Source organism: Carettochelys insculpta, chromosome 9 (genome assembly GCF_033958435.1).
Source record: "Carettochelys insculpta isolate YL-2023 chromosome 9, ASM3395843v1, whole genome shotgun sequence".
In the NCBI taxonomy this organism is placed as follows: Eukaryota; Metazoa; Chordata; order Testudines; family Carettochelyidae; genus Carettochelys; species Carettochelys insculpta.
The window spans coordinates 31,611,476-31,625,985 of record NC_134145.1 but is presented as its reverse complement, the minus strand read 5'-3'; the positions used below and the strand labels follow the sequence as shown (position 1 = coordinate 31,625,985).

The following is a 14,510-nucleotide window of genomic DNA, read 5'->3' as shown; positions in this document are numbered from 1 at the left end:
TACATTCCTCTCTCCTCTCTCCAAATTAGTATATTATTTCCTAAGATGAAGAGTCCCAGTCTTTTCAACCTTTCATCATATGGCACCTGTTCCAAGCTGCTAATATTTTTGTTGCCCTGTTCTGAACCATTTCCAGTGCCAATGTATCTTTTTTGAGATGAGGTGACCACATTTGTACAGTTTTCAAGATATGGGCGTACCATGAATTTATATAGAGGCAGTAAAATATTCTCTATCGCATTTTTAATGATTGCTAACGTTGTTTTTGAACTTCTCTGTTGTCTTCTGAATAGTCTCAGAGCTTCCGCCTTCACTGCTCTTGTTTTGCTGCTGTTGATGGCTGCTTTTCTGTCCTTTCGTTCCTTCACTTTTCTCAGAACCCAACCCGCATTCCACTCTTGCCCCCAGCTTTTCCTGCGCGATTCTGCTACCTCCTCAGTGTGCCGCATCCTCACCCCCCCACCCCATCTTATGAATGATGTGAAACAAACAGCTATTCATGCCATGTGAGAGGTACAAGTAGGAGGTGGGGGGCATTGATTTGCAGGACCTGCTGGTGGGTGGGAGGTACAGGGGAAGGGGCTGCCCAGTTGGTGCTCAGCACTTACTTTTCCTCACTGGCTGATCCAGCCCTGAAGTGCCCACAAAGTCAGTGCCTATGATAATATATTGACTGAGATTCTTCTTTTAAGTTCTCCCATATGTAACTAACATCCCTGGGTGGCCAAAACATCCATGACTCTCCTCTCCCACTGATTAACCTTTCTCTCACTGCCTGAACAGATGTATCTGAGCTGCAGAGGGAAGTGACTGAATATTTAAGCAGCATCTCTTTGTTTCCCCACAGAAGACATTTTCAGTGAGGAAGGAAAGGGAATCTGCAAAGGTAGAAGGGGACATTTTGTGCCACAGTAGAAAGAACCTCTCCCTGAAGTCCTGAGTTACTGTTCTATGTAAATTCCAGTGTTACGAAAAAGGAAATAGGAAAGCAAAGTACTAAGGTAACTTGAGAAACATTTCTACACACATGCACAGGCAATTACAAAAAATAAACATGCCTTGTAATGGGGTACAGTGGCCCTTCCGTGACTCAGAGACAAAGGAAGCCTCCCAGAGGCCTTGGTGAGCAGGCCTAGAGCACCCACACCCCATCCTGCAGCGAGTGACACCTGTGGTAGGAAGTGCCAGAGGTGGAGTCTGGGGCTCATTAAAAGGACAGTCTCAGAGCTGATCGGAGGCTGCTGGCTGGGCTCCTGAAAATAGGAGCCAAAGAGCCGAGGCCAGACTGGCCAGAGCAGTCGGCCAGCCGCTCTGACCAAACCCCAGAGGCACAGCCAGGCCTACCACTGGCCCACTACCCTGACTTCCAGACCTATTGGGGCCCCTCTGGCTTGCTGCGAGCTCCAGGATCAAGACCCACCTGAGCTTGCAAGCCTACCAGCTGCCAACTACCACAAGAGCCAGGACCTGCCAGTTGCCCGCCACCCAGAGGTCCAGGACCTGCCCAAGCTTAGTCTTCCCTCCTGGCCACTTGGGCATGCACGTGTCATTGGGGCAGTGGGCTGACCTGCCTGTGACTATGTATCTGGAGGACACTGCCCTACTTGATCTCTGGGAGGACTTGGAGTGGGACCCTGTGCCAAATGAAGCAGAGATAGGAAGAAGCCTAGGGAATGCTCTACCAGAGCCCATGTTTCAGCCTGGATTCCCACTGACCAGCCTCCAGCATGAGGTGTGGTTAGGGCCCCCAGCTGGGGTGCAGTGGAGTGGGTGGCCTGTGCTCCCCTCCCCCTGGAGAGGTAGCCCCTTGCCTCTCCAAACGTATACTGCCTTGGTGGTGTGCCTGCTACTCTATCCTGAGCAAGAGGGAAACCACAGCTATTGTTGGACTATTCAGCAATGTTGCAAGGGACTGAATCTCATTAACTGCTGCCCCACCCTGACCCAGGCCAGGGTTCATACACTGTTGTACTTACTCAGCCCTCCTGCAAGGTGCTGGGCCTCAGTAACTGCTCCCCTGCCTTGCCCCAGGCTTATAAACTTTGCCACCCAACCCTGACATAAGGTGCTGAGCTTCTTGACTGCTGCCCTGCCCTGCCCTAGGGCCAAGGCTTAAAAGCCTGTGCAGCTCAGCCCTGACAGAAGGCACTAAGCTTACTGGATGTAAGATTTTAGCAGGGTGCCGTGCCCTTTCCAGACCCTCGGGGGCAAACCTCCTGGCACAGCCTGCTACACACCTATTTTAGATTAGAATCAACCATTCAGATTTTCAGTACTAATGGCCACCAAACATTCAGTCTTGTTTGACAATGAAACAATCATATTTAATACAGTCTAATACTTTGTCTTTTAATAGTACCACATTGACTTATCTACACTTCAGCCTCTCACTTTGAATAAGGCAACATTCTGAAAGGAGATCTAGATACAAGGTCTTCTTCTGAAACAAGGCTAGATTCCCCAGCAACTACATAACAAAGGAATAGAACTTTTTTATGTTGTGGCAAAAACTTTTAACTTTGAAACACCAGAGAAATTGTGCTGAACCAAGTGGTAGATTCAATAGCACAGCTTTTTGAGTAACCTGTGCTTAATGACTGAGGTTTAATTCCAACTCTTCATCTAGTACTCCTCTTGAAGTGGTTGCTGACAATTTCTTATGGCATTAAGACGTGTGTCTACAACACCAAAACAAATTTTATAATTCATATACATTTCTCTAAATTAGATTTATTGGTGATTTCATTTGTAACAGTTATGGCAAGTATTTACATGTGTAAAAAATAAAGTATATACCTGATGTTCATAAAAACATGGCTTCAGCTGGATGCTGTTGCAGAATAAGAGTCCACAGTAACATTTGCACAGCATCTTCCTTTAAATCGTAAAGTGCTTCACAAAGATTATCTTTATACCCATTTTATGGATAACAAAACATGCAAAGATGTAAATGACTCTTCCACTGACTTGCTATGGTAATTTAGGAGAGAAAGAACGAACCCAGGCTCTCCAAATTTGCAGTCCCAGCCATAACAATTGGATCACACTGCACTTACATACTGCGTAGTCTTCTCTATATCTTTTTATTGACATGCCCTAATTCTGACACACAAAAACCCAGCTTTTATTCCTAAACAGGACTGTGAAACTTGTCTAGAATTCTGGACCCAGCAAGTCGAGGAGAGGTTGTCATTATTGCTGTCCGCAAACACGACTGAAGATCCAAAGAGGCCATGGACCAGAGCAAATGCTATTTTCACAGCAGTTCTTCTCTCAAATCCAGCCAGATACCATGTCCCCAAGATTTAGGGCATCTTCTCCCATATTTTGAAATGTAGGGAACAAATGTCCACCAAATGCATTGCCACTGGGCAGGAAAAAGTTATAATCTGTAGTCTCATCTATAAACTAAGCAATTACTGGGATATCCCTACCACCTGTGTTGGGTGGGATGTCTTGACAATCTCTAGCAAATGATTATTGTAGATTACAGTGGCTCAAGATTTTGTGCTACGAATAAGTTTCCATATAACCATGCAGTCTAACATGTACTAACAACAGGAGAGTTTTACCATCTAATAGAATTTGGCAGGCATTCCCAACAACCTCAAGGATTATGAATATTTGGGTTGGTACTGAGCATCTTTAAAGAGGCCAGATGTGAAAGTGGACAATTCACATTCCCTAAAACTCCAATAAGAACACATCTGATCAAGGATAAAGAGTGAGTCAACTCTTCGAATATGAAAATATGGTGATCTTCATGGTCTGACTACTTCCCCTTAGATTTTAAAGCTCAGACATCTGAGCCTTTCAAATAAAGATTACTAGTTTAATTTTGTGGACAGATGCTCACCACACAAAAGTTTATGATCAAAGCCAAAAGTTTTACCATTAACCCAGCATCCCATTGAGATCAATGATGGGCAACCTAGGTTAGTGAGTGGGCTGCATGAGTCACTCTCCAACTCAGCAGGCTTCTAGGTAGTCATAAGAGTTTTCTGGGATATGACAGTTTTGCTAACTGTCCTGGTGTATCTAGAAATTGTGGGCTGTGTTGACTGAACCACAGCAGTGCTTTGACTGGACACAGAGGGAGGGCATGGCTCTCATAGTCTATGCTTTGTGTAATCAAAACATACCTCACTTCACATATCCTTGTTTTACAAGCGTGTCATGTGTGATACCTGTAGAAAAAAAACTGAGGACCGAAACCAGCAAAATGAGTGCATGGGCAACCATAAACAAAATGAGTCATGGCCCACAATAGATAAAGCCCTGCAAAAACCGTGGCTATCCATTTTGTCCACAGGTCTCCATGGCTCATTTTTGCAGATATGGAAGCGGATAAAAATATTGTATCTAGAACCCAGCAAATTTGCAGACATCTGCTTTGTAACTGCAGGTATCCACATCTATGGATGTACACATGGATACAGATATAAGGCTCTTAAACACAGAACCTCGATGGGCCTCATCTGACCCACCACCGATTTAGTCCACGTGCATTCACTATCAAAAGAGGTTGTATCAGTATATCCAAAATCTCAGTATTGAGGAAGGCAGGAAATTTATGGATAGTAAATTTTTCCTGCAAATTAACAGCTATGTTAATGCAGAAAAAGCTCAGAGAGAAAATAAATTTAAATTACAAGGACAAATGGTGTACAAGAAAAACAAACATCTCAGTGTTATAACAAACTTCTTCTTCAAATGATCAGTTTAAAACATTCCTAAAGTTTCTGGTCTTCAGGCAGATTGTGAAATATGTTCTGTTAAAGAATTTAAGGCTTCCATAGGAATAACTGATATGAATTAGAGCTATTAATAAGACGACAACATATAAATTCAACACAAGAAACTTGGTTTTCATTCCCTCCCTCCTCAAAGAGACTTAACTGTGCACACATACCCCTAGATGAAAGGAATTTGTGTAATTGTCAAAATAGCAAAGTGATAATATAATTTGATAGGACAGCACTGAAATAATAACTGAAATAATAGAAGAAAGACCATAAAAGCTTTGTATGGACTTGACTTAGCAGCAATTTGACAAAAATCAGAAATAGCATTGAGTGAATAGTGAGATTAAACACCACATAAAAGCAAACACCTATTAGTCTTGCGGGGACAGTACGCTGAAAGTAACTTCAGAGCAGCAGCCACCTGAAGATACAGTCTCCCTTCTGTCCGTGTTGGAAAAGAGTCATCTGCTCTTGTATGGAAGATGAAGTGGACCAAAAGGTTTTGGGAACTGCCAGTAAGCAAGAATGATGGGGTGACCTTTTCAGGGAGAAATGAAAAGAAGAATCATGCTCCTTCCTCTATTTCTTCTCATGTAGCTCATGAGTTACACTGTCCTTTCTGATGGTCAGTTACACCTCGTGAATCATACAGTAGTAAACATAATTGGTGAACTTCTCATGGTAGAGCTGTATACACATTCTTCCCCAGGTCCTGTAGAAGATACTTACTATTTACTTACTGAAAGCTATTTGGTCCTAGAGAAGCTGCAACTAAGTCCAAACTAGCAGGCAGAGTGCCAAGAGAGAAACCAAGGGCATGGCGTGACAAAAGGACTGGTCCCACTTTGTTTAGTGCTGTTGCTCTTGGATATGAAAAACACCTCCCCCAGACCTTGTTGAACAGCAGCAAAGAAGCAGAAAAAATAAAAAGGAAGACCTTCTGAATTCAAAACATACTATTTAAATGGAGCACTATCAAAACCTTTTGAAAACTGAGTGTGCGCGCCCTTCAAATAAATACCATTGCAGAGGAAGACCTCTGGGAGCTGACTTGTGTACAGCATCCAAAAAAATGACAACCCAATCCTGGATGCGATTCTAGAGTAATTCTTCCTGGGGAAAAATAGCCCTGTAAATCTCAAAATCGTGACCCTTTTTTAAAAAAAGGGTTTCACTTGCGAGAGAGCGTGAGATGTGACAAATATCTCCCCTCACCCACACCACTATTTAAAAAAGCCTCAATTTATGTTTGTACAGCTTTTTAAATAAGAGTCCACCTGCAGCCTAGGTGTCTCCTATTTCTTCACATCAGCAACTTTAGTCCCTTGGAATGCTCTGTTACTCGACTGTTGCAAGTCTTAATTCATGAGAAAAATTATGTACCAGTTTTTATAATATATTCAACATGTAGAAGACATTCATAAAATGCACAAAATGTACACATTTACATTTCATCTGAAAGCATACTTGTAACCACCCTATAGCAATCCCTCTACCGCACAAGTTCAAAATAGTCTTCCTCCTGCCTTCTTTGGTCAGAGTGTAATTGGCAGGAAGACCAATGACAAAATGCATAGAATTCTGTGCAAGCCAAACAAGAGTAACAGCATTTTGGCAGCACACGATGCTGCAAGATACCATGAGTTACTGACTTCACTTGCCAGCCATATTCCCTCTAATATGCACTGATGCATATGCGAGGGTACTCTGCTAAATAGCTGGACGGCATCGGAACCTTGCTTAAGTTGTTACACAAGTTCAAACTTACAGCGAACACTGCCTGCCAGTATTTTTCATAATACTCACCATACCCTTTACTGTAAAACAAGATTGATATGATGTTCTTATTCTGTTGCCCAAACTTCTCAGAGTTGACTGTCACTTAACAGACACTATCAATGGCCTATGTATATTTTTTCTGAAACTGACGTTAGCAACATTTTAATGTCAAATCACCATTCCGTCCTTATCCCAGTCGTTTAACAGTACTAAAAAAAGCTACTAACTATTTACTTGGAAAAATATCAAAATTAGTACCAACTCTCTGCACTTGGACAGAAATTCAAGTTAGAGTATAATGTAGTTTAAAACATTTAATGGCAGTCTCCACATATGGAAAATCCTTAAGTGTTATTCAGCTGATTATGCTATACAGCCATTTTACTGTAAATTAGCCATTGAGCAGTTAACTAAACCATACATCAGTAAAAAAAGGCTAGTATTTTAGTTTCAAAACTATTAAGGCAAGACTTTCTCTAACTTTTTTTTACAGAGTAAATCACTAATATCCCTCATACAGCACTGGCCCACACATTTGCGGTCACATAACATCCTTTCTGGAAAGTACATGGAAAAGCATTATTAGAAAATTATTTTTGTAATTCTGACAGGCTTCTTAAACATTTTAATAAGTGGAAATAACTGCAAGGACCACGACTAGCCTGTAGTCTCCAGAACACCAGCAAATGCTCTGAAGTACCAGTGATCTGCAGAATTACAGTTTGGAAGTTACTTCAATAATCCAAAGTATTCCAATAATTATCTGAGTCAAATATAAATGTATGAGGGCAATTCGTTAAACCCACTTATAAAAGCAACTATTTTACAATAAATCTATGTAAACAAAGGTACAAATATCTAAGCTATGAGAAACAAATTAATAATTTTAGACTAATATTTTACCTGTAACATCTTCTGGATCTGTTACAACAATGTGCGCATTTAATTCCTGTAATTTATGATGCAATTCTTCCAATTTTTTGTTTGACTTTTTCAAAATGTTGTCCACGTAAGCCAAGTTTTTTTTATCTGTTGTGACTTTTCTCAGATTCTCTGCTCCTTCTTTGATTTTAAGTTCCTTCCTTATTTCACGTTTGATTTGGTCCTTTATTTCATCCAACTTCTGTTGTACCATTGTATCAGAGAAGTCCAATTTTTGGCCAATGCTTATGTTTTCAGAAACAAGAAGACCTCGGGCATCACCCTATAGCAAAAAACAAAAGCATAATCAGAGGTTAACTTCTTTTGTGACTACAAATACTGGGTTTACATCGAGACACAGTTGGCCCACCAACAGGACAAACTGGGATGGCTGCCCTAGACCCTGTACTTTTGGGGTTCCCTGCAGTAGCTGCCCACAATGGACTTACGGGTGTGAGGGATGGGGGGCGTTATCGTGGACCAAGGATCAGGCAGCAGATACAGCAAGGGTCACCTCGTCTCCCTTCCACCCTCACCACATGGGTGGCAGAAGTGGCAGCCTGCCCAGCCCTGCTGCACTATGCCACCCTCCCAACCTGCTGCGCCTTGCTTCTCTGCAGAGGTGAGAAGTGGAGTGCTCCTCTGGTTCCAGCTGCCTGAGGAGAAGTGAAGTGCAACGGGCTGTCGGGGTTATCCCCACCCTTGCTCTGGTTTATTTATACCTGGCCCTGCAGATTTCCAAGACCAGCATCTGATGAAGTGAGTCTGTGCTCACGAAAGCTCATGCTCAAAACTTTTCTGTTAGTCTATAAGGTGCCACAGGACCCTTCATTGCTGTTAACATTTTATGTTTGCTGAAGTTATGCTTTCCAAGCCACAAATTTAAGCTTAGTGACACCTTTACTATGCTTACTTTTTAACATGAGGAGACAAATACCTCTGGATTTGTCATGCATATACACCTTGCCTTACAGCCATACTGTTTTTCTTTTCCCAGATGTGTTTCAGTATACTAGGTCAATCTAAGTAATTACACTTAAGTCTTACAGTTACTAGCAAAGAAGAATTCCTACACATTGATCTAGAAGTTCAGTACTCAACTGATTCAAAACTTTTTTTAAACAGACTAACCCTTTCACAGGCTTAAAGGAATACGTCAGTGTTTACAGCAGGGGCGGCCAAGCTGTGGCTCTCGAACCGCATACAGCTCTTTGATCAATGAAATGAGGCTTCTGCCTGGAGCTGCACACCTGGACTGCTCATTGCCACTCACCATGCGCCCCAGCTCCTGGAGGGAGAAGTGTGTGGTGGTGGCTCTAATGAGTCCCAGGCATTGAGTTAGAGAGTCGGGGCAGAGGGGAGGCTGAGGGGCTCTGAGTGGTGCAGTTGGTTATAACAGGAGGACTGGGTATGCCTGGCTATGGGAAAGGGGCATTATGTTAGAGCAGGGAGGCCTAGCTCTGGGGGATGGGCGAGGGGGAGTGCATTGGGTTAGAGCAGGGAGGCTGGGGATGGCCTGGCTCTGGGGGAGGTTTCCTGTATCTCCCTACAGAGCCTCAGTGTCCATCACAAGGAGGCTCAGGGTGAATATGCAGGAGAAGCTGACACTGATAAAGACATTCTGAAAGTCTCAGCAGCATTTACACCTGAAGTGGTGTACCCACAAGGAAACTACTCTGAAAAGAAACACACAATATTTCAATCCGTAGCCAGACTGGAATTTTGTTGACATAGTAAGCCCTCAAAGATCACAAACAAAATAATGCTACTTTAAGAACTAACACAGAAAATCACAGATCTAGCTATTTTACTGCCATGGCTTAATGGGCTCAGCCTCAGGTAAGCTGCTGGCTTAAAAACTGACTATTTAAAACACTGACAGTAGGCCTTCAGTCTCACATACCAGGCAAAAGCTTTTCAGGTATGCTTACTGAAAGTAATAGCACTCTTGGTATTGTGATGGGGTCAGGCCAGATCGCTACAAGAAAGTTATAGATACATTAGTCTGAAATTAAACAAGTCCCTGTTTCTCTGGTAACCAAACAAGGTTCACCCCAGTTTAATTAAGACACCTAGGCTGCCTCTACACTACAAGATAAATTCGAATTTAAGGCAGTTAGCTCAATTTTACCAGGTGACTATCTTCACTGAAAATACCATTAGCTCGATTCACGGAGCACTAATCTCAAGATTTCAAAATCACACAGCTACCTGGATGGCTATAGCATCAAGCTGTAATTCAGACGTTCAATTAAAGGCCAGTGTGGAAGCGCCACGTCCTAAAAAAAATTGAATTTATTAGCCTCCATAGGCGTCTCCTGCCTATGTCACAAAGCTGTGCATGCGGCTCACAACTCCCCGCTACTAGCCAAAGCTGGGAAACTGACCAGGCTGCTGGACGCCTTTGGTGGGGGTCAGGCACCCCTGGGCTGGCACCCACCCAAGAGGCACCCTTGGCCGCCTGCAACCAGGCACCCCCAGCCAATGGGTTCCAGCAGCTTTTCCACCAGGGTGGGTGGGTCTGTCTGTCTAAGAGTGTTTTTTGGGGGGGGTTGTTTTCAGGAGGTTGGTTTTCTGGAAGAAGTTGGCATGGGACTGGGGTTGGGGGAGCCTGTGGAGAGGCAGAGTAAACCCTCACATTTAAGGGACTATGGGGAAGAACAGACAGCCCTATTACTCCATTAAATGGAGGATTTACTGTACTAGCAGAAGCTGGGAAATTGGCCAGGGCTGCTGCACTGTCAGCTTCCTGGGTCCCCTGAGCTGCAGGGGGAACATCCCCAGAAGTCCAAGGGAGACAAACCCCTCATGAATGAGAAACTGAGCTAAGAAATCTAATCTGTTGCCTCCACCTCCAGAGAGGCTACTGGAGACAGATTTTTCCACCCCCATTTCCCCATACTATGCCAATGATTAGGGTGGCTTAATCAGATTATGGCTTGTCCCTGAATTAAAGGGGTTAGACTGAGAGCTGTCATGAGGTTCTGAGGTGAACATTTAGGCTGGGAGTTGCCACCTTCCCCAGACACGGGGAGAGAATACTCATCCTACCACTACTCAGAAGCACAGGACCTACTATGTGAAATCAGCAGCTGTCACAGTATGCCTTCTAGTATTGCTGTATTTTATAGCCGTTATTGGGTCTACAAGTGTGTGGAGAACTGATTACTGACACCAACCTATGAAACTCAAATTCCTAACCCCTTTCTCAGTTACTTTTCAACCAAGCAATCCATTCTTGAGCAAAATGAATTTACTATCTAACCTGCAACTTAAGAATGCTTGAGGCAAAAAACCTCTCTAACTGGTGCAAGATGGAAACTTTATGCCATTTCCTCTGCTTGAATTGAAGGTATCAGGGTATCATCGCTGCTTACCTTTGCTTGGTTGCAATTTCCATTTAAAATGAGATTCTGCAATTTCCATCTGCTAGCAGGAAAGGATAGCCCTACAGTCCTGGATTCCTACAGAAGAATGTTGTAGCAATATTTTTGATCACGTGATATATGTGCAACATTTTACTCAGTTTATATACCATAAGGAACATGGAGTTATAAATTATTTCTGAACTAGCTGCAACAGGTGGAGACAAGAAGAGTTTTCCAGTCTGATATGTTCGAAGCCTTTAGTTTGCACAAAAATAACATCTTAGTCTATTCACAAGGTGTTGCTTAGAGCAGTGTTTCTCAAATGTGCCCACACTCAACTACCACAGATTTTTCTTGCCTCCACAGCCTTTGGGGGGGGGGGGGGGGAAGACGCACAGGAGTGCCCTCGTACCCCAGGGCTGCCCTTCCCCCCATGAAACCATAACTGCCAGAGGAGCGTCAGCTGATGAGTTCTCCACCTCCCTACGCAGTAGTATCCAGGCTCTTGGTTTCACCCCTGGAATGGCAGGCAGCAGGTTCTGATCCTGCAGCCAGGGATGGAATCCAGCCACAGGGCTTGGGTTCAACTCACCACTGCCCTAAGTCCCTGCTGTCACTTCAGGTGCACAAGCTTGGTATTCATATCTTATAGAGTGAAAAGATCAATTATCATAAAATGTGTAGAAACACGCTCTAGAGCATGTAGTTCTTTAGCACTTTAAAGCCGTGTTTCCTAATTTTATTTGGACACAGAACCCCTTTAAACGCAAAAGAATTTTGCGGAACCCCATTCCCACGCTCTGCCCCCTGACAACCCCCGCCCCCTCCAAGCTTTACCCACCTCAGCTCTCACTCCCCCAAATCCACCCCCTATCTCCAAGCTTTATCCCCAACCCTGAAAGTCTGCCCCAGCTGCAGGCTCACCACCTCTAAGCCAAAAACTTGCCCCCTCCTTCCCCAGGCTTATACACTCTCAGCTTCAAGCCCCCTCTCCCCCAGCCCCAGGCTTAACCCCTCAGTCCCAAACCTGCCCCAACGCCCGGGATTAACTTGCCTCAGCCCCAAACTGGCTCCCAGGACTAACCCATCTGTAACACTGGGTGAGAAGCCTATGGTGGGCAGCCACTTGTGCCCAATAGAAGGCAGGCTGGCATGGAGGTGTTCCACTGGCGGGGATGAGCTAGGCCTGAAGGATGTGGCCACTTGGGTACTGAGGGGCTCTCTATGGCTCCCAGTCCTGCTACCGTTGAAATAATGGAACTAAATTCAGTTAGTTTAAATGGCCAGATCCCTTCTGCTGTCCTGCTGGACATTAAACCAATTAAATTTAGTTCTGCTCTTTCAGCAGCTGCAGGACAGGCAGCCACAGAGGACTCAGATATTGTAATGGAATTTTCTTGTGGAACCCTTATTTTCACTTTTGAGGAACCCAGGGTTCTGCGGAACACCATTTGGGAAACGCTGCTTTAAAGCACACTGTAAGGTTGTGTATGCTTCAGATATTATGTATCTTTAAATCCCTGTAACTGAGAGAACATCTGCCAATCCTATAATATTTTATTTAGGATATACTCTTCCATTACAAAAGAGAAATCACTAATTATTCAAAATTAAAGATGCAGCAAACAACAGCAGGAAAAAAATTTCAGTCCTGTTTCTAGAGCTGTACTTTACAAAAAAAATTGCATATCTTTCAAACAGTATCAAACAACAGGCACAGCCACATTCATTTCTGCCCTACAAAAATGGTGAACGGAAATTAATATTTTCCAAATGGAGAAGAGTGTAGGGGAAAATTTACAAATTTCTCACTTTAAAAAAAAAATCAAATTGTACCTAAATGGGTATCTCCAGAACATTGTACACTTAGGTTCAAATATCAGTTCTGGAAATTGCATTTAAAATCTTCACTAGATAGATTTAAGTATTCACTGATTTTCCATTCCCCTTCTCCCACGTCTGGTCATTCTTTCGGCTGCCCTTATTGTACCGAAGTTTATAAGAATCAAAATGTCAGTCAGTTATGATATCTATTATAATTATTTTATTTGTTGACTATTCTCACAGTGTAGATACCTTTAACAAAATAAAATAATTATAATGGCAGATACCATAACTGACTGACATTTTACACTCATGTAGAAATGTTTCTATTTCAATAATATACCATAATTAGAGGATATTCTCAACAACTAAGCTTACATCTCCAGCTTCCACTCCAGCATTAACTCCATACATTTGGCTGTATTCATCCCCGATGTGATGGAGTGGGGGGAGTGCATGTGTGAGTCAGGCTGGATGTCTGAGGCAAGCAGCAGCTCCCAGTGGCTAAGGATGACCCTGGGGCTACAACTGGCAGGTAACACCTCGGCCTGAACAAAGAGGAGGGAGGAGCTGAGCTGGGTTTTGAATCGGGGGCGGCAGTTAGAGGCTAGGAAAAGGGAGAGCTGGAAGGCAGCCAGCCTGAGCAGGGGGAAACCTACACCCCAGAGGGGCACCCCTCGGGGTCTTCTCCCCAGGACGGGTTGGAAGGACTGTCTCTGGCTGCTGTACTGTCGCTTTTGTGAGAAACTGGGCTTTTGTTGCCTAATAAACCTTCTGTTGTACCTGGCAGGAGTGACTCTCACTCAGCAGCGGACGGGGTGCAGTGCAGGGGGACCCCTGAACCCCATCACACTGGTGTCAGAAGTGGGATGCACTGCACCCACGGATGAGCTCCCAGCAGTGGCTGACTGAGCACAAGAGAAGGAAGGAAGGAGTCTCACAAGAGCCAGAGGGGGAACAGAGCCATTCCTGCAGCTGCTGCTGGTGAGTGGATACCCCGGGAGATAGCGGGGAGATGGATTATACCCGACTCCTGAAGGCAGAGTTAGCAGGGCTGTGCAGAGAGAGGGGCCTGACCGTGGGGAAGGCGACCAAGTCTCAGCTGATTGCCCAGCTGGAAGAGAATGACCGATCTAGGGGGGCAGAGCCTGTCCCGGCAGAAAGTGGCTGGTCAGCCTCGGGAAGCGTTTCAGATTCTCCGACAGGAGCAGGGGCTCGACGCCGTCAGACACACGCGGTACCCGCCAGGTCGCGCTCAGCTAGCGGTGGTCCATCGCGGGCAGAGTCCCCCGCCGCAGAGCTGCGACGGCTGGAACTCGAGGTGAAATTAAAGGAACTGGAAGCCCAGGAACGGCAGAGGGAACACGAGCACCAGAAACGGCAGAGGGAACACGAGCGCCAGAAACGGGAAAGAGAGCGTGAGCACGAGCGCCAGCTACAAGAGAGACAGCGGGAGGAGAGAGAGAGCGAGAGCGGGAAGAGAAAGAACGAGAACGGAAGGAGAGCGAGCGAGAGCGGGAGCCTGAGCAAACCATGGCAGAGGCGAGACGCCAAGAGGCCCCAGCTGCGGTAAGCGGGGAGAGGGCCAGACGGCTCGGGGTGGCCAGTCACTTGGAGACGCGTGTGCTGGCCCAGTGTCAGGACCCAAGGGACATGGACGAGTTCCTTACCGCCTTTGAGCGAGCCTGTGAGTTGCATGAGGTTCCCCCAGATGAGTGGCTCCGACACCTCACCCCCTTGCTGGGCCAGAAGGCCGCAGCGATGCTCAGCCAGCTGGAGGGGCTGCAGCCTGGGGACTATGAACAGTTCAAACATGCCCTGCTGCATAAGTTCGGGCTGACTCCGGAGATGTACAAAAAGAAGTTCCAGGAAG

The 14,510-nt window shown here is 44.9% G+C and overlaps 1 protein-coding gene across 1 annotated transcript in view; it reads right to left on the bottom strand.

The window, feature by feature from the left end:
• Positions 1-14,510, bottom strand: part of PKN2 (protein kinase N2) — a 92,293-nt gene that overhangs the window by 49,420 nt on the left and 28,363 nt on the right. The window contains exon 2 of the mRNA XM_075003220.1: positions 7,428-7,728. Coding sequence (XP_074859321.1) covers positions 7,428-7,728 — 301 coding nt within the window. The remainder of the gene's footprint in view (positions 1-7,427; positions 7,729-14,510) is intronic.